This window comes from Labeo rohita, chromosome 6, assembly GCF_022985175.1.
Source record: "Labeo rohita strain BAU-BD-2019 chromosome 6, IGBB_LRoh.1.0, whole genome shotgun sequence".
Taxonomy (NCBI): Eukaryota; Metazoa; Chordata; class Actinopteri; order Cypriniformes; family Cyprinidae; genus Labeo; species Labeo rohita.
This window is the reverse complement of record NC_066874.1, coordinates 28,993,510-29,017,858: the sequence shown is the minus strand read 5'-3', so window position 1 is coordinate 29,017,858 and position 24,349 is coordinate 28,993,510. Positions and strand designations below refer to the sequence as shown.

Genomic DNA, 24,349 nt, shown 5'->3' with positions numbered 1-24,349 from the left:
AACGCCCTTTAAAAAAAAAAAAAGTTACAACAGCATTTTTAGAAAATGACCAATCGTTTCGCAATGATAAGACTCTTATTCCTTGGCTGGGATCGTTTAGAGCCCTTTGAAGCTTCACTGAATATGCATTTTAGAAGTTCAAACCTGCGGGCTCCGTAGTCGTTCACTACATGGAGAAATATCCTGAAATGTTTTCCTCAAAAAACATAATTTCTTTACGACTGAAGAAAGACATGAACATCTTGGATAACGAGGGGTGAGTACATTATTTGTAAATTTTTGTTCTGGAAGTGAACTATTCCTTTAAGACTCAAAGAATGTATTGAATCATACTGAGCATTTGAGCACTCCAGCCCTCATCCATTTCTCCTTTCTCCTTAAAAGAAAGTCATACAGTTGTGGAATGACATGAGGGTGAGGAAATGTTGACAGAATTGTCATGTCAGGTTGAAATACCCCTTTAAATCAAGCATAAACTCATGGTCAGAAGCAATGCTATGACAACAGGATTGCTAAGACATTGCATCTTGTCTCATGGGAAATGCATTAATAATGCTGTGAAATCCCCTGTATTTTCCTACCTTACTTTCTCGAGAATAAAAAAAGCTATAGCTTTAAAAGCTCTTCAGAGACTGTTTCTTAAAATATTTCAAACACGATAAAACCCATTACCGTTTCAACACATGAGTGAAATCACATTTGTTACATTTTTGATCATTTTATGTAATGCAGTGCGATTTTATTTATTAATAAATACCTTGGACGCGCACACCTAGGTTTTTTACGTTTAAATGCATTTCGCGTAAAATATTCATCGGGTAGAGAGCAGAGCATAAGCTTTGCAATATTAAAATATTCACATTATTTAAAAAAAAAAAGATTTGACCATAACCTACATATATTTCGACTCTCATTCTGCATGTAACAAGATTTAGACTACTCATTCACTCCTAGAATTTGAATGAGTTTGCACACAAAGGCATTATTAATTAAAATATTCCTATTTAAACAGCGTAGCTTTGCCGTTGCATAATAACGACTTGCCCCAACCCTGCTGATCCGTAGCAGGAACATGATCACTAATGAGCTTATGGAAATCGAAAGTTATGGGTAAAAAAGTGCTTTCAGGTCTTAATGAATATACCGAGAGCTGAATTACGATTTTGAAGTAAAAAAACGCACCACCATGTATTCCCTCTCAGTAACCGCTAAAATAGCTGCTTGGCCAGTCTCTTTCCCCTGTGTGCGGTTAGCGGCGCTTGGAATATTGGCATAACAAAGAGCATTTATCAACTCCGGCGTCTGAACGTCGCACCCGCGATGAGAGCGAACCGTAAATACTGTAGTTTTTGTGATAACAGTGATAAGGCAGCGATAACGCAAAGCTTTCACTGTGACAAAAGAGCGCTGTTAATGCATGACAAATTACAGATTCTGCTTCACCGTACTCTTGATTGTTATGAATTACTTAAGAGCCGTGACTTTTCTAAGCACCTATATTCATTTCCGCTGTCACAAGAGCAAATAAGCCAACAGTTTAGCTCTCTTTCAACAACTGCCATCTATCATTACGTTGTGTGTGGTGGTTGGAGTGGCTATGAATCAGGGGCAGTTTCGTGAGGCAGAGGAGCTTGGAGTGATCTGTGACACTGTGTCGAAGCCTTGCAGGCTGACTGTTAAGAGCAGGCGCTTAGCCCCTCCGGCGACTTGTGAACTGTCATTCCTCCTGATGGGCCAGCTGCCCTCTCTCTAGTGATAAAGTCAACGCTGATCTGCTGACTCGCAGTCGATCACCATCCGGCTCTGTATAGATTTGCAGGGCAAACACGCACCGTTTTTTTTAACTACTAGAACATGCCGAGAAAACGCTCCGGAGCTGTTCTCCAAAAATGCCTGACAAAACCGAAAACAATGTGCTTGTGTTTGCAAATGCGCACGTATTTATGCTGCCGTTGACATTTAGAGAGGCATTTTAGCACTTGGTGCCGTGCTGAGATCTAAACGTGTCTCAGTTTGGCAGACCAAAAGGGCTTGCGTGCTCTTCTTTTCTAGAATTTGCTCCATCTGGGCTCATTTAAATGAGAAGTCCACTTCCAGAACAAAAATTTACAGATAATGTACTCACCCCCTTGTCCAAGATTAAAGAAATAATTTCCGTAAAGAAATTATGTTTTTTTGAGGACAACATTTCAGGATTTTTCTCCACATAATGGACTGATATGGTGTCCCGATTTTGAACTTCCAAAATGCAGTTTAAATGCGTCTTCAAACGATCCCAAATGCGGTTGTAAACGATCCCAGCCAATCCTAGCGAAACGATTGGTTATTTTCATTAAAAAAATACAATTGAAATACTTTTTAATGTCAAATGATCATCTTGTCTTGCTCTGCCTTTTTTTTTGGTTCATGACAGTTAGGGTACGTTGAAAAACTCCCATCTCATGTTCTCCCTCAACTTTAAAATTGTCCTATATCGCTGTTTTACATTTTTTGTTAAGGGTGTTTAATCACGTTCACTTTGCAAAGACTGGGTTGGTCCTACTGCAGCGATGTAGGATGGTTTTGAAATATTTTTTTAAGTTGAGGGAGAAAATGCGATTGGAATCTGTCGACATACCCTAACTGTCTTGAGCCAGAATACACAGAGTTCAGGCAGAGCAAGACAAGATGAGCGTTTGAGATTAAAATGTATTTAAATTGTATTTTTACCATTCTTCCTCGGCTGGGATCATTTTCAACTGCATTTGGCATTGTTTGAAGCTGCATTTAAACTGCATTTTGGAAGTTCAAACTCGGGGCACCATAGCAGTCCATTATATGGAGAAAACTCCTGAAATGTTTTCCTCAAAAAAAAAAAAACAAAAAAAAAAAAAACATAATTTCTTTATGACTGAAGACAGAAAGACATGAACATCTTGGATGACAAGGGGTGAGTACATTATCTGTAAATTTTTGTTCTGGAAGTGGACTTGTCCTTGAAGACTTTTTGTGACATGTTTTGCATTTACCAGCACTTCTACTAGTTTTTAATCAAGGTAATTGCATTTATGGTTTTAAATTGTCTACATTTGGAGGCTTAGAAAATTAATCTATTACATATTACACATTATTATCTGGGCTCATTTAAGATTTATGGCACGTTTTGTTTTTACTACGACTCTTAATCAACTCTAATTTTTATACTGAGTTAATTGCATGTGCAGTTTTAAATTTTCTTCAGTTGGAGGCTTAGAAAATATTGATGCATTAAATTATTGTGCACGTGAAAACATCTTTGCAATGTACAGGTCAGGTGATTAATTGTTATTTTTTATTGTGTACTGTTCTTTAATTAATTGCACTAAATGAATATGTTAAATGAACAGACCTCATACAATATAATGTAACTGTTGCACAGGCCTCTGTAGGCTCCACATGTCACATCTGTTTGTACAGAAAGTGAAAATCACGGCAGGTTGAATGGATGGAGGACCCACTGAGAGAGCATTGCAGCTATGTGAAGGCATATTACAGACCAAAAGGGCTGTGACAAGAACACAATAAAAACAATGATGAATTCAGCACACTGGTCAGTCTTTCCCTTTTTGCTGGGGAAATGTCTTGAGGTGCCGTGACCTTCCATGAATGATAATAGCTGTTCTGTACCGAAATGTAGAAACCGGAGGAAATGGCTAGCTGTGGAGGCACAGACTTAATTACCCATCCAGAGGTTGAGAAGGTGGAGGTGGCATGAAACAAATGTAAAGAAAATATGACTACAGGACTCTGGAGGGCAACCGAGCGGCTGCAGTATTTCAGCAGAGGCATTCAGCTCTCTCACATGAATTGTGGTAATGAGGGTGAGTGCCTGAATAGTAAGAGAGGCAATGTCCAAAAAATAAAGTTAATTAAACGTATAGCTATTTTACTGTATATATTTATATAACAGTCAGCTGCATAGTAAAATGTGAATGAGATTTGAAAAAAAAATGTTCAAAAATAATTAAACAGTAAAAACAGTAATATTGTAAAATATTATTACAGTTTAAAATAAGGATTTTCAGTGTCACATGATTCTTCAGAAATCATTCTATTATACTGATTTGCTACTTAAGAAACTTTTTTTATCAATGTAGAAAACAGTTGTGCTGTTTAATGTTTTTTTTTGTGGAAACTTTTCAGAACTTTTTTCAGAATGAAAAAAAAGTTTATTTAAAATAGAAATCTGTTGTAACATTTAAAATGTTTTCCTGTCATTTTTAACCAATTATTGCATTCTTAAAACAAGAATAAAAGTATTTATATATATATATATATATATATATATATTTATATATATAGCTACATATAAGCAATATGCATCAATAAATGTTTGTTACATTGCTGTCTTCATTTCATTTTAATTAGCATTTTGAGTATTTGTCAAGATGCCTTATATTATGACAGTCTTATCTCATTTTGAGTTCAGTATTTTAGTATTTAATGTAGAATTTAATTTTATATAACACATGGAATATAGAAGGTGAAGTTGAGTGCATTGCATTGTGGGATTCAGTGCCCAGTGCACTGTTTTCTACTGTATACTGCACTGTTTCTATGCATTCCTGCAGAAGTAGTATTATGGATAGATGCAGCAGAAACTATGATTGCTATATTTGCTTATGCATAGTATGTTAAAGTTTCCACTGTAATTGGTTAAACTGAACTCCAACTGATCATGGGATATTTATTTCATTAGATTCGTCCATTTATGGTTTTTAAATAGCAGCGGTGACATGCCATTACACCAACATTAAGTAATTTCCGGGGGAAGATTTGACCCAGCAACAAATAGATCAGCAACAATCATGCTATTAATGCGTCATCTAGAGTGCTTCAATTTGCAGTCAAATAGATAAGTAAGAATGTATGGTTTAGGCAGGCTGAGATGGCCCCCAAAGCTAATCACCATAATTAAGCAGGTGGTATTTTCTCTTGCCAATATTTCACCGACATCAGCCACTGAGAGCTCTAGAGCATCGAGGCAACTCTAAATAATTGATGCCGCTTGTGAGCATTTATAATTTACGCCTTTATCCATCTGAGAAAGATAGCAAGGCGGTGTTGTTGAGGAATTCTCTAACATTGGGTTTATCCCGCACATCTTGTTAATGGCAGCTGTTATTGCCTCCACGGCCACCCTATTTATCGACGGGCTGTAGCGACACCACACCGCGGTAGCGGCAAAATGCCGATTCAGATGAGCTATAAGAAGAAGTCATATTCCTTTGGGTGTCTTTCATCGGAACGGAGTTCACAGTCAGCTCATTGTTTTCCATCATATGTCATGCTTTTAATAAAACTAAATGAGATTTTTCTTTAAATGAAAACAGGGGAAACAAACGAGCAGCTAACAAGTGTTTCTGTAAGCTATTGTTAGGCTATCTGTCGATTCTTTAGGGTGCTATCGTGTTGGCGGTTCCACCAGGATCTTATTAATTTATTCGGTGCAGCCGACTGTAAAACCATCACTCATCGGTGGTCTCTAAACTCTGTGTGGATGATTTGACATTTCTCACTGACAGTGCTGATTAACACATACTCGTTGTTAAACAAGTGTCTAATTTCTTGATTAATGTTCTTTAAACAGAGAGGGGAAAAGAGCATGGAAGAGGTTGTTTTTGGAAAATTTCCAGCCCAAGTGGTTTAAATAGTGTAAAAACGGCACCTCAAGGCAGCTTTTCTACAATATGCGGCCTGATGCGTTTTTTTTCTTTCCCCCTACAAATGTGACCCAGACAACATAAGCAAACATCCTTGCAATACTATAAATATTTGCTATAAAAATTACTTTATTATATTTCATCTTGCAAGCAGGGGCAGAAATGTATTTGCCCCCTGGAAGTGATTGTTTTTTTTAACCTTTATCTGTTTTAATATGTCAAATACTTACTGTATGTTTAACCAGTTTCTTCAGTCAGTCACAATGCTGTACACTGTTACCAGTCAACATCAGCAAAAGCAATATTTACACTGCGCTTACGTCTGTATTTATGGTTATATACACAGACTGTTAAACGCTGCTCATGTACATGTTTTTACATAAAAATTGGATAATGTAACCTAAATAACATGTTTATTAAAAAAACATTATAGGGTGAAGCTGTAATATCGTTACAAAATCATTACTGATGATTATTACTCTTGATATTGTAATATTCATTATTAACATTTTTAGGGAGTAAAAACATCTCATATTCTGCCTACAGATTAAACAATCTAAGAACCGAGATTGAGTTCGTTTTTAGTTTTTATGGATTAGAAAATCAAGAGTTTAATTGGTTATTTTTCACATTGGTTAAACACAACACTTACTCAAACTGGGAATAAATTATATAAAAAGCAAGCAAGCAAAGAACACTGAATCAGTCCTGAAGTGGAGTGAGTTATGCACTTTAACAAAATATCCTGTTATAATCACTGAAGCTGTCTACACTGCAAAGTCAGTCTATTACATTGTTCCTGCACTTTGTTGTTTATGATGATGAGAGAATTCATGAAAGCAGATTCTCCGCAGTGACAAATCAAACACCTCTGAAAAGCAATCTGATGCAATGGGAGAAAATCTACTGTAAAATGTAACAGACACTTTTCATTTATTTCTCTTTTCACTTAATAGATCATAATAAATCTAGCTTAATTGGGCAGGGGCATTTTTGCTCCTTATCTTGAATTTGGGGGGCATTTTAGTTCATTTGGGGCATTTTTGCCCCGAACCCCCATTAGTTACGTGCCTGCTCCCAAATAACAGGTACTTTTATTGGTCTTACACAAGAAAACAAGCCGATGTCTAGAGTCGATTCTTTTTAGGAGTTCTCCGCGGGGACAAATCAAACACCTCTGAAAAAAGTCTGATGCGACGAGAGAAAATCTACTGTAAATGTAACCACAAATGACACTTTGAATTTATTTCTCATTTCACTTTAATTATGACAGCCATAATGGGGCAAGGGCATTTTTTGCCCCTTATTATGAATTTAGGGGGGCATTTTTGTTCATTTTGGGGACATTTTTACCCCAAAACCCTGTTTATTTCCACACCTTCTCCCAAATAACAGGTACTTCTGAAATCTGCAAACGGCTCTCCTGTCTTTTATTGGTCTTGCACAAAAAAACAAGCCAATGTCTAGAGTCGATTCTTTTTAGGAGTTCTCCGCGGTGACAAATCAAACACTTCTAAAAAGAAGTCTGATGCAACGAGAAAAATCTACTGTAAATCTAACCGTAATCGACACTTTTCATTTACTTCTCATTTCACTTTAATTATAACAGCCTTAATAGATTAATTGGGCAAGGGCATTTTTGGCCCCTTATCTTGAATTTGAGGGGCATTTTTGCCCCAAGCCCCCGTTCATTTCTGCATCTGCTCCCAAATAACAGGTAGCGAAATCTGCAAATGGCATTTCTGTCTTTTATTGGTCTTGCACAAAAAAACAAGCCGCTGTGACAAATCTAACACCTCTGAAAATAAATCTGATGAAACAAGAGAAAATCTACTGTGAATATAACTTTTCTTTCTCATTTCACTTTAATTATGACAGCCATAATAGATCTAGCCTAATTAGGCAGGCACAGTTTTTGCCCCTTATCTTGAATTTGGGGGCCTTTTTTTTTTTGTTTTGGTGCTAGTTTTGCCCCACACCTGCTCCCAAATAACAGGTACTTTCGAAATCTGCAAATGGCTCTCCTGTCTTTTATTGGTCTTGCACAAAAAAACAAGCCGATGTCTAGAGTCGATTCTTTTTAGGAGTTCTCTGCAGTGACAAATCAAACACCTCTGAAAAAAAATTTAATGCAACAAGAGAAAATCTACTGTAAATGTAACTACAAATGACATTTTTAATTTCTCGTTTCACTTTAGTTATAACAGCCATAATGGGGCAAGGGCATTTTTTAGCCCTTATTATGAATTTAGGGGGGCATTTTGGGGACATTTTTGCCCCAAATTCTGATGCAACACGAGAAATCTACTGTATATCTAACCGCAATTAACACTTTTCATTTACTTCTCATTTCACTTTAATTATGACAACCTTAATAGATCTATCTTAATTTGGCAGGGGCATTTTTGGCTCCTTATCTTGAATTTGGGGAGCATTTTTTTTATTTTGGTGCTAGTTTTGCCCCACACCTGCTCCCAAATAACAGGTACTTTCGAAATCTGCAAATGGCTCTCCTGTCTTTTATCGGTCTTGCACAAAAAGAAAAAAACAAGCCGATGTGTGGAGTCGATTCTTTTTAGATTGCTTGGTTTCGGCTCCCCTGCTGCGCCTATATCCGAAACTTCTTTGAGCCTTTCCTTCGATAAGCTCCTCTCATGCTGTCAACCTTAACAAGTGACATGTTGATCTGCTTGAAGGAGATAATGAACTGACAAAGCCTTACTGTACCTTCTCCAACTAGAAGCCCTTTCCTAACTCATACATTTTACCTCTGATCAGTAGTTTGACCTTTTCCAAATGATATTCCCAATTTCCAATTCATCACCGCGTCCGCCTGAATTACGCAGCGCCGTGCTACCTGAGAGCCTCATTACTGTAGAAATATATAGAAGGATCCGCTCAGGCAAGCGTCGGGAGTTCAGTCCGAAAATGAATCCCATCATAATTTGATTGACCAAGGAAATGCCATAAGGAAGCGCCGTGGTGACAGTCTTCCCGGGAGAGCAGAGATGCTAAAGGAGATAAGCATGACTAGATGCCATTTTCCAGTGCGCGAAGTAGCACTAAATCTACAAAGGTCAGGACTGAGTGATGGAGATATTAAATAGAGATCTGAGGCATGCTGGGAAATATTATTCATGGTGACTCAGTGTCTATACAGCAAGATCTGCTTATTAATGAACAGACTTTTTATTTGACGTATACGTGATGAACGTTGAATTTCAAGTTGTGCCACTTCATGATTAATTAACCGCCTTTTATTTCCTACACACGCTTCTTGTTTTATATAGAGCTTTTCAGTTTGTGTGGAGGATGTTGGAGGATGGTTTTCAGAATCAGAACAGAAGCATCAGGTGAATTTGGTTTCAAGGTCAGTGGTTCTCAACTAGTGAGTCAAGTATGTTCTGATAAGGTCAAAACAAAGCTAAACGTAAGTGATTAAATGCAACAAACCATATAATCGTGCATTTAGCAGAGGGAAGAGAGCAGAAAATTATTCCCGTTTGTTTGGTTGTTGATGTCAAAGGCAGTTTGTCCAGCCTCATCTCTGAAGAATGTAGGTATTTTTATGTAACGCTTTTGTTTACATGTTTGTATGTTTGGATACATGCTGAAATGTACAATATGTGCAGACTGACAGCATCTAAAATACATTTAAATACTGTATTTATGCATTCCCAAATTTCATAAAATGTTCATCTTAAATGTATATTACACAAACCCACATTTTATAGACTGGAAACTTCCCTAAAATTTGATGTTTGATCATTTTCCCCCCCATACATTAGAATGTGACCTGTTTGATTTAAAAAAAAAAAAAAAAATTTAAGTAAAAACAATCAATTTTCAATTATTATTTTCAGAACAAATCATTCTGTGCACCAAAAGTTCATATACCAAAAAATCTTTTAAAATTACAATGCATTTATTTAATCTTATTTAGAGCAAGAATCACTATAAAAATATAAATAAATAAATTATTGTAAAGTAAATTAAAAATATAAGATATAATACAAATTTAGTATGATCATTTTTTTGTTTATATATTTTAATAAGTGCAGGTCAAAGTAAGTATGTTGTTTCATTTTTACATAAATATATGTTACATTGAATGAAGGTGAAATATTATTTCACCCATATTTTGCCATTTTATTTTCACAAAGGTTATTAGAATCATTAGATACTTTACTTTTACTTATGTTTTATGTTTTTAAAAAATTACTATGAGAATAATAATTTTAATTTTAAAATGTAATTTGAGTTGAGTGACTTGAGTGCACTCCAGCGTGGCAGCAGAGCACGGGATCCAGAACAAAACGAAACTGTCACAACTTTTTTGGCTATGTGTTTGATTAGGTGCAGGCAAGTATCCAGAAACTACAATGACCTATCACACCACATTAAAAAGTGTCAAAACGATATTTATTGCTTGAATTTCCTAATGAAATGGACAGAGTTTGAAATCTGAGACTTTGTTTCGTGTCAAAAGTAACACTATGTACTGTTCGTTCATCAACTGAGAAGATCAACTGGGATTTACGAATCGATATTGGTTCATAAAAATAAGAATATATTATATATAAATCGCTGTCACTGCAGGGTGTGGTGTTAAACATGAAAAGTTCATAATTAAAAAAGCAATTAAATGTTATAATTAAAATATGAAAATTAAATTGACGGGTAATAATAGATTATGACCAAATTTTTACGACCCTGACCGTCAAAATAACGGATAATGTTAAAGTCTAACGCAACCTCTGATATATATATAAACAAGCATAACTTTATTTAAAAAATCAAATGTTTTTTCCAATAACAGTTGATGTCCACAAAATCTAAAGGAAACCAGTTAATAACAACATTTGCAGACAAAGCGGTCCATTTGTGAATGGAAGTCACTACAGAGACATGCCATTGATGGCAGAACAGATTGTCACACTGTCAGACGTGAGGGAAACTCAGCCAATACACCAGCAGATTTCTCAATTATCTCACGGCCTTGAAAAAGGGAGGATTGAGTTTCTAAATGCTTCTGTTAGCACCAGAGCTGCTGCAGTTTTGTGAATGGGCTTGTCTGGGCATGCGGTATGGCTAAAGAGCCATTGATTCTGCATCATCAAAAAGCAATTACAACATTTGGGATCCAGTGATTTAAGAAATAAGCTGTAGCTCAATGCCCTGAAACACCTCGCAACACTCGTGCTAATGTCAGTGACGAGATACGGCCTCTATATTTAGAGCGACGTTCCTCCTCTTTAATTATTCGGGCAAATATTCGCTGAAAATTGAGCCAGGCGTATGAAATTGTTTCAGTGGCTGACTGTAACACCATTTGCCTGGCTGGAGTATGTTCCAATCTGTTTTGTTCAATAATTACGCAGCGTTTTTTGTCATTCTGTTCTCACAGCTCAGCCATTTGCTGCCCTGCTCAGCTTGACAGTAACAGATGTGAAAATTGCATTGACTATCAGTGTAAACAACAGCTGATACCAGTTGAGAAGCCGTTAGATATGGAAGAAGGATATTTGTTTCAAATTAGTTTGTCCACAAACCTCTTCTGCGTCGCCCGATGCCATCGGCATCAGACACAAATAGCGTATTTCTTGCATTTCACTCATTCGTTGACAGATGAAACCGGAGTATTTAGATGTGGTAATTGCATTCGCTTCATCTAATGGAAGCAAACAATGCAATAAACTAATTGCTTTTGGTGTGCCTGATCTAAAGGACTACAATAAATGCATGTTGCATATGGCTATTTATTAGACAAACTCTAGTTCTGACCTTTCGATATACCAGTCAAACATAATTATGCAAACACGTACGCGTACGCACATGGCTCGGAGCAATGCATAGGGATAGTCGCATTAATTTCATACAAAGCTGCCGCCTATGATTAGGTGCCCTTCACCTAGACCGTCTGTTTAATAAATCTTATTTTAAATTACTTCTGACATGCACATGTTAGGAGAAGCAACAGCTGTAACCTTTGGTTCTTTTCTCAAGAGCTCCTCAGAGGTTTGGACACAAAGAAAAGAGATTCATCACAGTCCTCTTTCTGTCCCTCGTTTCAGCAAAGAATATTAAATAAATCTTTGTTAGAGAAATCAGCAGGGTGACGTGAACCATTTCAATGACATTTACAAATAATTCAGCAATGCCAAGGTTTTCTGTAGGGTCAAATGCAGCATATAAACAAGATTTTTTCAATCCCGACAAATGGTTTCTTTAACGTTAATGTAGAAAAGATAATTTTACAGCTGTTGGTTTAGGTACGGAAAATAAAAGCCTTGAACATTTCTTTGTGTCATCCACAGTAATGTCAGTCTGAATGCCTCAGCAATATTTTGAGTCTTCATTACTTGGTGTGCGCACGTCCATCCGCACTTGTCACATTCGATGCCATGTGAGTTAGCTTCTTCTCTGTTGAGTAATGCATTAAGTTATTGGCCCTGACAGAATTTGTATATATATATATATTTTAGCATATCCCTGGCTGAAAACATCACCATGTGCTGCAAATATATCAGCGTAACAGATCTTCTTGTAGGCGATTCTGTGTATTCATGATGTTAATGCTTGCTTCTTCATACTAGTATTTTGCTTTATCCGCTGAGAATAGGCCTTTAATAGTTTGTGCATTATTTTTTTATTATTACTTTTTTATTTATTTGGATATTTTTGAATACTTGAAACTGCTGTTAGATACCGGCAAAAACTTCAAAAACTCTCTTTGTTTTTTCAGTCTTTTATTTTTATTAAATTTTCTACTACAGTGAAGAAAATGTGAAGACAATATTCCATTTTAATTGAATTTGTTGTTATTATTTATATTAATATTTAGCTTTTTAAATAGAAATCTGTGATCAGCAGCATATTTGTTTTTGCTGAGATACCAAGAATCATAAAATTCTGCTGGAATTTGTGGCTGTTGAATTATTATTATTTTTTTACATTTCTTTTTTTATTTTTGGTGTTTTGGTTCACAGCCATTTGTTACTTGCACAGATGTGTGTGGCCCGTACCGAAGTCATGCACCCTCTGCAGACATGCAGGTGTGGGTATTTCCCATCCAATGCAATTTTCACTCAAGATGAATCACCAGACAGTGAAAAAAATAACAGTTTCATGTGTTCAGTGGTATCAGAGAATGAAAAAGAAAGCATAATTTATAAACCAAAGAGTTTCCACAACTTGCATTTTCAGTTATAATGCATTTATCCAGTTCTTGCTTTCCCTGGGAATCAAACCCATGACCTTGGCGTTGCTAATACTGTGCTCAACTGTTTAAGAAGCTATAAGAAACAACCTCCTAACTAGTCAGAAGAACATTTGGTTGTCATTTTTAGAGATTACATTTGCTTTTCTGTAACACTGTGTAGGCAGTGCTTATGAAGATGTCTTACCAAACTAAACTGAAACTGTCATGTGGTGCTCTATTTAAAAAATATTCCACATGTAAATAGCATTTAAGCATTTAAAAGAAGGCATGACGTGGTCAATGCCACAAATTTGGTTTAAATCCCAGATTTTCCATGTGGTGTCAGATGTTTGGATCCCAATCTAAAGCTTATATGTAACCCTGGACCACAAAACCAGTCATAAGCAGCACGGGTACATTTGTAGCAATAGCCAACAATACATTGAACAGGTCAAAATGATCGATTTTTCTTTTATGCCAAAAATCATTTGGATATTAAGTAAAGATCATGTTCCATGAAGATATTTTGTACATTTCCTACCGTAAATATATCAAAACTTAATTTTTGATTAGTAATATGCATTGCTAAGAAGTTCATTTGAACAACTTTAAAGGTGATTTTCTCAATATTTTGATTTTTTTTGCACCCTCAGACTTCAGATTGGACCCTGGACCACTGGTTTTGTGGTCCAGGGTCCAATATGGTTTATCTGGTTAATATTTAACCAATTGATCGTGCATGGCTGTTGCCGTCTATCAGTGCTCATGAAGTTGAACCAGTGAACTAAACATGCAACAGACAGCAGCCAGCATTGCGTGACCTGCCAGGCGTTAAGATGTGCTTTACACAAATTCATTCAGCCTGTCGCTTTTCCTCTGACCTGCTAAATTCTTGTATGAAGAGCAACACCACTAGCTACCCAGAGGCATTTCTGTGCATATTAAGCTATTTATAGCTCTACATTAAGATGCAATACTTACATTCCAGTATTTTATTTTAAGGTTTACATTTCTGTTCATACATTAAATTTCATGCAAGATTTGATTTGCTTAGTAAATGCTTGAATAAGGCATTTGAAATGGTGACCTCATGCTTATATAAGTTAAATCAAAAGCAAAGTTGAGCAGTTACGTGGAACATTCAGCAACATATGAACATATAATTCCTAATTCTATTTTAAAACAACTGTATTTTTAGATCTTTTAAATAAATGTTTCTAGGTAGTATCAAGGTAGATGATGATCGACCTGCAGTCTGTTTGGATTTCGAAAGAGCCTTTCGTTTGTTTATTGTTTTGACTGATATTTTGTTGTCCTCTGCGAGGATGAATTTATGATCCCTTTTAATGGAGCCATACCGCTGGTATTATGTCTGCAGAGAGTGGGCTTAAAAGCCAGAGTATGTTCACAATAGCCAAGTTAATAAACTTGTATAAATTACATTCTTGGTGGTGCAAGCCATCCATTATGTTATGTCTGACATTAGCTTAATGTATTCCGAGCATCACCAGCGATCCATTTTATGGTGATTGCTTAAGTTTCACATCACGCCTGATTTGTGTGTCTGTTGTTCGGTGTAGACCGTGTACGAATTCCCAACACGATTTCATCAGGGAGACCCTTAAGGGGTTAGTTCACCCTTTTTCTGTCATAATTTACTCACTCTCATGTCCTCATTTTCTCCTCAGAACTCTGACAGTTTGAAGGGCCTAAGTCTATTGGGTTGTTTTGAATTATTCAAAAACATCATAAAAGCGTCATAAAAATGGTCCGTATGAATTGTGTATTGCAAGCCTGGTAAAGCTATACTGTGTGACAAACATGCTGAAATTGAAGGTGATGATCTTATATTTCAATTTAGTTCAAGAATCAGAATCATTCAGAACAGTTTTGTGAAGCAAATCAAATGATTCATTGAGAAGATCCAACTCAAAATAATGATTCATTCACAAGTCAGACGTCTCTCATGAACTCTAGCGAACGTGCCAAAGAGAGCTAAAGCAGATGCCAATACCAAGATATTCTTCAGAATAATTCACTTTTTGAATTCCACCGAGAAAAAAACAAAACCGAACATGAAGAGACACGAGGGTGAGTAAATAATGCAGAAAATTTCACTTGCAGTGAGCTGTTCTTTTAAGAGACTCTCATCTCATTGGGGTTCCTAAAAACTAGTCCGTGAAAGTGTGGTAGTTGTTGACCAGCTTGTTGTTGCTTTCCACACACATCTTATTTCTGAATGGACTGCGCTCATCCCCGCGGTCTTGAGTGTACCACCTGTGGCTGTGTAAGAGAGCGCTTGGTAGGGGATGTAGTCTGGGATGATGGAGCATGTTATAATCTGTCAGAGGTGAGCTCAGAAGCAGCAGGGGTTTTTGGGAATTGTGTACCTCAATGCCTGAGTGGGATTTATGTTTCTGTCTCCTCCTACAGATTCCCCAGGTGAGTTATGCCTCCACGGCTCCTGAGCTGAGCGACAACACCCGTTATGACTTCTTCTCCCGCGTGGTACCACCGGACACCTATCAGGCACAGGCTATGGTGGATATAGTCAGGGCCATGCGCTGGAATTACGTCTCCACGGTGGCGTCGGAGGGGAATTACGGAGAGAGCGGCGTGGACGCGTTCATCCAAAAATCTCGGGAAGAGGGTGAGAATGTGTTTGCTTTTAGTTGGGGAATATTTGCGAAATTTGATCGCAATAGTCTCACTTCGCCCAAATTTCATTATGCAGCATTGTCTGGTCTTCATTGTAGCTTATTATGGCCAAAAGCTGCCCACTCAGACAGGAAGAGACCGACCACAGTATTTGCACTGATATTCCCTTGTGAAGAAGTTTGCATAATCGTACTGAATGTGCAGTTTAAGAGTATTTTAATTCTTAAAAGTATGTGTATTTTTAAAAATGGATAATATTAAATGAAACACAAAGACAATGAAGTGCACATAAAGAGAGTACACTTTCTTAACACATTTAGGTGCACATTAATGTGCAATTTGTAATAATGTCAGATTAGAAGTTTTTATGGAAAACCGTTTCCACCACTGAATAAAAAATAAAGGTAACTGTGACTTTTTATCTTGCAATTCTGACCTTTTTTTCTCAGAATTGCATGATACAAACGGGCAATTCTGACCTTTTTTCTCAGAATTGTGAGATATTAAAATTGCAATTGTGAGTTGAGAAAATTGAGAGAACTAAACCGGCAAATATGTTTTTTTCCCCTCAGAATTGCGCCATATAAACACGCAATTGTGAGTTTAAATGATGCAATATACTATAATATTGCTAGTTTAGACTTTGTATCTCGCAATTCTTGCTATATAACTCGCAATAGTGAGTTTATATCTTACAATTCTGAGAAAAAAAGTCAGAATTGCAAAATGTGAGCATGAAATTGTAAGAAAAAAAGGCAGAATTCAGAAGAAAAGTCCGAAGTCAAAATGACCTTTTTTATTTTGTATTCAGTTGTGGAAATGGGCTTCCATGCAATAGGTTTTGCCTAAAAGTACGTTTTAAATATTATTTGAATAATATTTTGTCATGCTTTAAATAATAAAACTTCTATAGTGTTGGCTAACATACTAAACCGCATGTGAAGAACTTTTAACTGTAGTGTGTTTTTGATATTTTAAGTAAATATATTTTAAATGTACTAAATTGCATTACAATTGTGCACTTACAAATCTATTTAAATACATGACATAAAAGTTTACCATAAATGCTTGTCAGTATATTCTGCAGTTTAAATATACTAATAAATAGATAATAGAAATCATTATGAAATTACAAACACACAAAACTCCTACTTATATGACTCAAAAATAGCACATTAAAGCTAACTGCATTTGTATAAACTATTAAACTATAATACATTTTCATGTATATGTCCAAAAACATTACAGTCAGTTCACAGTTCAAGTATATCCTTTTAAAGCATATTGTTTTCATAATAAGTAGGAGAGTGGGTTAAGAGACATTTTTTTTTTACTTATGTGGTCCTCAAGATAAGGGGAAATGGGCAGAAGTACAATGGAAGTATCTAAGGTAATTTCAGGATGTTTCTTATCATTTTAAATGATCAGAATGTATCAGTGACACAGGGTTCTAAAGTGATTGCAGCTTATAAAAGTGTTCATGTGGCTCAATTTGCCCCAAGTTAGGGATAAGTTGACCCGAGTCGGTGGGTAAGATGAACCATCTGGGTGAAAACTTTGAACTTTTAAAGATAAGTTACCTCTTTAAATAATCAGATTTGATTTTACAAAGAGTCATATTTATTTTCTTAAAGCTAACTTAAAGTAAAAACAATTAAATTATGTTAAATTTTCAATCTTTAATTATTTGCATTTCTGAAACAATATGTTGAACACCAAAGTGTTCACCTTCCCAAAAACAGAATAAACAGAGAGTTTGTTGAGTAAAATTAAATAAAAACTAATTAGAATGAAGGAATAAATGTCACTGAAACTAATAAACATTTTAGTCAAAAGATTCTTGACATGGTAGCTTTTATGTGATGTCGAACAGACCATTAGGGACAACAGGTGGAAAGATATATTTGATTATAAATAAGAAATAAGTGATGAAAAGCAACTACAAATAATATGTTTGCACCAGTTGCATTATATAACATTAAAATACCAGTTTGTAGTTCAGAGATTTAACTTAATTTCAGTGCCTTATGGTGGGCTAAGTTAAAGTGTTGGCTCAACTTACCCCACAGCATTTGGCTCACTTTGCCCTATAGCTGGCATTTTGGAAAAAAACTAGCTAGCTTACCAATTCAGGCTGATATTTAGCTAAATTATTTGCATGGTTTTATATGTTGCTAAATCACCTATATGCATCATAAATATTTTTAGACCTGGATAAATTTGCTTTAATGTAAAAGCCATTAGATCTGTTATGCTAAAATTTTACTTTGACAAGCCAAAAACAGTTTTTCAAGTAAATGGGTGCCTTACACTCCTCGCATGTGTTTCTCCTTTTCAGTCTGGCAGAAATTATGTGTGATTCCAAAATACATGGTCACATGACAGTAAAAGTGTACAGTTGCCAAGATACAAGGGGACAATTTACCCCACTCTCCCCTACTCCATTAAAAAAATTCTAAAGATTGTTGTTGTTTTTAACAATGGTTTCCTTCAGCAATTGCAAATTTAGTGTTTTTTGTTTTTCTTCTCTGCAGTTTTTTGCAATTAACTCAGCGCAAGCGTAATGTACAGTCCCCATCCGCTTTCGCATACTGATTTGCACTAGATTTCTTTCTGGCATCTGTTTATGTGTCTATATTGCATATTGCTATTGATCTTCCTTTCTTCCTCTATCAAATTTTAGTTTATGACATTTTACCCTAAAACCTTAACACTATTCTGTTGAAAGCACTGATATTTGTTTCTGCAAATGCAGATCTAGTTGTTTTGTGAAATGAACCCCATACTTTAAGCTTATCAAAAGCAGCAATATTTTCCAAAGCTCTTCCTTCCCAACTGCATTTCCTTCCTGAGAAATGAAACTTCAAGTGCACTCCAGGGGGAAAGCGGTCTTGCGATTTGTGCGAGGAATACTGAGTTCAACAATTGATTTCCTTCTAAATTTCTTCCTGAGTTCCAAGTCTGTTACTGTCACTAGTGCTTCGGGTTAAGCTTAGCTGACAGGCTGGAACCAACATGTTGCCCCTGGGCGGAGGGTCCCAGGTTTTTGGTACTGGGAAATATCTACAGAACTTTTGCATTGCACGTATACAGTCTAAATTGTTCGAAATTTAGATGCTACATTAAATATTTTTATATAGAATTTGTCATTTATCACTTTATACAGTTATTTGGATCTTGGAAGTTTTTATAACCTTCAAGCATTGGTGGATGCAAACAGATGGAAGCTAAAATTGTTCTAGTCAAGTTCTATGAATAGTCTTTGAGAGAATACTCAGACTGCCTAGAGGAAGTTCTGGGGGAGATGGAGTCATTCTCCTTTCTTTTCTCTAGGGTAACAGTGTCCTCCTCACGTGTCCATGGTTTCTTCTACGCATTGAGGCTATCAACATCTGTTCCTCTCTCATATTCTATCCTGAGATCTGGCCCTTCCTGATGAATGGAGAATCAGGGTGCTTTCACACTCTGCTCCGAAAGCTCAAATTTGTTTGCTGGTGTGAAAGCAAACTCTGAAAAAGTACATCTGAGGTGGGGTTCTTGTGAAAACACGGTTCAGAGTTGGAATAAATTGCGGAAGTTAACCAGTGTTGATGACGTAGAATTGTCACCTTTGCATGCTTCCAGTCACACTTGCTGTAGAAAATTACTTTTAGGCTCCGTTGTAGAAAAATCCCACTTCCTTTCTTCTAAAAGGAGCAGCGGGGCTCGAAATACACCCTGGCTTAAAAACATGTAGCCAAATGCATTTTGCACGACTGTAGATGGCCAGTGCATAATGGATTAACTCATTAATGCATTTGTTAGTTAAATAACGTGATCCAGAAAATCTTTGCTCTTAGAGCTGCTCTGGTGCTTGAGAATGGAGAGCAAGTGTTATGCGAATGTATCAAATTGCATTCGCCAATAGAAAAGACAATCAATTTGGAAGAGAGGGAACATTTAAAAACCATGAAATGAAAAATGGCCTTGCATTTATAGAAAGTTGAATTAATAAGAAACCGCTCTGTTTGGAATGTAATTGTGGAGGTTATAGTCGTCAAAAGAAGAGCTAAGAAAAGTAGTCAAAAGTTCATTTTCTAAAGGTCATATTTACTTTTGCTGACAGAAAAGTCATGTACTGTATAATTCACACAGTGACTTTTAGAAATGTATCTATTTACATTTTGTGTATATTAAAATAATTCCCCCTATCTCAGATTAATGTGTAGACGCAGCTTTAAAATATATGGAGACACTGTAAAGCCTGTTTGTTTGAGTAGTTAGAAAAAAAATATTGATACTGAATGCATGATATGTTTACTTTTTTTTTAGACATATCATTCATATATATATTTTTAAATATTATTATTAATTTGTAGTTACATTTAGTTCTACTAAAACTGCTGCTTTAAGAATATTTCAGTTGGAATATGGCTCCAAAATGTTATATATAATCATAATTTTAAGTATTTCAATCTCTTACCATAATTTTAGAGTGTTTTGGTTGGCTGTAGTTAAGAAACACTGAAAAACAGTGATATAAAACAATATATTTAAAGGGATAGTTGACTCAAAAATGAAAATTGTCATTAGTTACTTACTCTCATGTCGTTCCAAACCCATAAGACCATAAGAGCTTTGAACGTGGTAGTTGCGTTGCTGTCTATGCAAGGTTAGAAATCTCTTGTATTTCATCAAAAATATCTTGATTTGTGTTCCAAAGATGAACAAAGGTCTTATGTTTTTGGAACTACATAAGAGTGAGAAATTAATGACAGAATGTTCATTTTCGGGTAAACTATCCCTTTAAGACCAAGCAGAATACTCTGTCTACCGGTTGCATCGGCAGTCAGTCAAATTAATGTCCAATTGGTAAATGGTAATCCTTATATGGCTAGCACTCCTTGGGGAAACATTATATCACCTTATTAATATTCATGATCATTCCCAGGGTTCTGACTACTCAGATTTTGAGATTGTGACAAATCTAGCTGTAATATGCTGATATAGACAGTACTTCAGAATTCAGCTAGATAAATGCTAATAGCGCCTTCAAGATGTATTGTAACTCATTGCTGGTGGTTGGATATGGAGAGGAGGAATGGTGACAGTTATGTGCATTTATTCATGCTTTATGTTTTTATTCATACACCATATAAAAGGCCCCATTATGTAACTTTGGATATCCAGACCACTCCCTCAGTTGTATTTAGAAGATGCTGGACGGATGGCGTGAGACTTGAGGGCCGTGATATGAATAACCATGAGCGTCACTGCAGTGCCATGCCGTCTCCTTATAGCTTCATGGGAGTGTTTGCACATCTGTCCAGGGCGTAGAGAAAGAACAAGTGCCAAGACGAAAGAAAAGGGACAACAGGGAATGAGAAAGAAAGGCAGAAACAAACAAACAAAGATAATTAATAGCTTAAGTCTTGGCTGTGCGGGTCGATAGAATGTCTCCCATGGTGCTTTGCTCACATATATCTCCATTCTGTCTCTGGACTGCAGTAATACAGTAGATGAGTAGGATGTCTAACTGAATAATCCTATTATATTTTCCCCATCACTTAGGAATTGTTTTATTTAAGTAACGACAAAAGTATTTTCAATCATATTAGTTACCTTTGTTTCAAAGATTGGTCCCTAAGTGTAGGATCCTTAATTACAGTGGAAGCTAAAAGTGTGAGACATTTATTTATTTATTTATTTATTTATTTATTTATTTATTTATTCATGCAAAATAATTCAAATGAAATGTTGAATTGAAACATGATTTTTAGAACAGATTTATTTTATTTTATTTTATTTTATTTCAAATTGATTGGTAGCCTAGAAGTAGTGCAGGATATTTTCTTCGTTTTACGTCATAATGTGATTTTAATTTAGAATTCTAGAACTTTGTAGCCCTGTGTTTAAATAATAAAAATCCTTTTTTTTTTTTTAAACATGGTCTTAGACATCTGGGCCCCACTGTAGATGTGTATGAATTATGTTTGTGTAGCATGCCCTGCTTGGCGTAATTCCTTCATAATTCATGGCAACAAATGAATAAATAACGCAGATGAGACAGAGCGGTGGTGTACCACAGAGAGCGAAGGGACAGAGCTTGGTATCCTGCACCTCGTACAATCTCTACTTATGCATGATAGGCTGATAAATAATGCTTACTTATTGTAATATAATATGTGATGTACGCAGAATTCTCTCAGATATTAATAGCTGGCTGGAGTGAAATGGGGACAGATGCAGTGCAGTGACTTGGGTTGATCTTGTGAAATGAAAAGGCAAATTGTTTTTTTTTTTTTTCAGCATTTTAGGTTTTCTTTTAGTTCAGTGTGAATTAATGTTCCATTAAATGTTTGCACAGTTGCTGGATTCAAAGCATATGGAATATCATTTACCTCACACTACCAACAAGCAACCAATACTATAATATATTTATGTCTTTGGTAAACTTTTGGTAAATTTTAAACATTTTTGACATACACTACAAAAATAGTAAGAATAGTAAAATAGTAAAATTAGGGTAGTAAAAAAAATAGTAAAAAGGCCTATTGATTATTAATATTAATAATAGTCACCTTTTACTAACTATTGGTCAGCAATTTTTTTTTTGGTATTATTACTGTCATTTAGGGCTGTCACGATTCCTTAATTCAATTCAAGTACTTGATTATATAAAAAATATATATATCCTTGATTTGCGTTTTGCCTGAGTAACCGGCACAGTGGTGCATTCCACGGACGAGAATCCATGAAACACCTCCATTAGACCCTTTTCTAAGGCTGCATGATATATAAACTCATTTAAAAATCGTAATAAAGCATAATACTATTGTAAATTCACAAACACTACGATTCAATTACATAAATGTATGCAATGCAGATTTAATATATGTGCTTTATTTACATTTGTGTAGGTTATGTGCATCTCAGAGCGGCTTCATTCACAGTAAATGCTGCTCCACACAAACTGTTATTATTTACACAAACCATCTCAAATTCCATCTCTGCATATTGCTGTGACTTTGCGTTTATTATTACATTCATCTGGGAACACAACATGTAATGGTAAGGTAAATCATTTATAAACCTATGTCAACACAGGAGAATATGTCAGTATCTTTCTCAATATGCTAACTGTTCATTGTGATTTTAAAATAAAAGCTCAAACCCTCACTCTGGGTTTATACGTTTTGATGTCCACATATTCAATAAATTACAGTGTCTGTAGCATTTCTGTCCTTACGTAATGGCCAAAAATTACGATTATAAAGAGATTAGGATTAGATTGCTCGATTAATCAAGAAGAATTACTCGATTAATCATCAAAATAATCAACAGATTACTCAATTACCAAAATAATCGTTAGTGACAGCCCTACTGTTGATTATTTGTCTAACTCTTGTTGAAATATTTCGAAATTGCTTCAAAATTAATTGCAATAATAAAGTAAAATGATTATTATTAATTGCTAATATTATTAACAGTCATCTTTTTCTAACCATTAGTCAGCAAACGTATTTTCTCACTGCCTCTCTATTCTCCTCAGAGAAAACGCCCCTGGTAAAGAGACCCTGTTATATCGAGGGTCTGTAGGCTATGGATGTTTGATTACAGTGACCACATCCTAACCTTAGCCCATACATTTTAAACGATGGACATGAAGAGCCGCCTCTTTGGCACGTAATGTTTGATCGTCCTATGATTTGCTCGTCATTCCCTACAGACCGAAGCATACCTATGGAGCGTAAGACAGGGCTCTTCAATTTCAGGCCCGAAGGCATTCCCGACTTCATTTTTTATTTTTTTTTTGCGTGCGTGTTCCTGCCCTGACCAGCACATGATTCAATTCAGTCCTGCCTCCAGGGAGAAAGCTGAAAAACACTATGTTTGTGAAACGCCTCAGTGTTTTTCTCCTCTGTCTTTCATGGCGTTTTCAAAGGAGGGCTTTGTGACATCTTAACCCTGTATCGATATCAGTTATTTGCTTGTAATGTCTGTAACCGAGTGTGTTATCTAATACCGCAGTAGGTTCGCGGTAATCAAATTGAACAAGTTTGCGCACGATAAGTAGTCTGCCGCAAAAAAAAGATCATCCGAGGCGTTGAGGGAAACATACTGCACCGGTTCTCTTTGTTGACTCTCCTTCAAGCAGAACCTCATTCGATATTTTCAATATCTTCTGAGTTTCAGTAATGGGCCAAATTTATAATGCGCCTGCTGCTGAGGGACCTTGAAGGGTCGAATTTTGAAATGAAGGAATAGATTTGGTGAGTTTTGAAAGGTGACTGCCAATAGCATACATCACCATGGAAAATGGTCGCCCAGTGGTACCGTGGAGTTGACTTGGGCCACCGCTGAGTGATGAGCAATCTTCAGCCGCAGCATGGCACAATAACAAAGTAAACAGCCTACGCTGCTCTCAGCATACATAAATCTCCAATATTTGATAAATAAGATTTGCCTGCTGTAATTGATTCCATGTGGAGATCCAAATAGAAACCTCGGAGGCCCTGGTAAATCTAATCAAGAGGGAGGTTAGTCATATGGTGAGTTACCTAAGGCTTTGTAATAATGGATCAACAATTATAACCTTCATAATTACTTCAGACAAACATGTAGATTATTATATATAACTCAGGAGATTCGGGCTGACGTTTGCTCTCCTTTGCGATTCCTCTCGACAGGCTGCTCTCACAAACCGTGCGTGCCTGATTCTGGGCGAAGTGCAAATGCAGCATGGATTTCTGTTGATAAAAGTGCCCTGCTAAAAGGGATTTTTGAAATATATATCTAGATATCCCGGTCGACGCTAGGGTTCTTTATC

The 24,349-nt window shown here is 36.1% G+C and overlaps 1 protein-coding gene across 3 annotated transcripts in view; it reads left to right on the top strand.

Annotated features, from left to right (window-relative positions):
• grm4 (glutamate receptor, metabotropic 4) overlaps positions 1-24,349 on the top strand; it is a 188,527-nt gene that overhangs the window by 92,028 nt on the left and 72,150 nt on the right. For all 3 annotated transcript variants that reach the window (XM_051112697.1, XM_051112698.1, XM_051112699.1), the window contains one exon: positions 15,316-15,532. In XM_051112697.1, the coding sequence (XP_050968654.1) occupies positions 15,316-15,532 (217 nt within the window). The remainder of the gene's footprint in view (positions 1-15,315; positions 15,533-24,349) is intronic.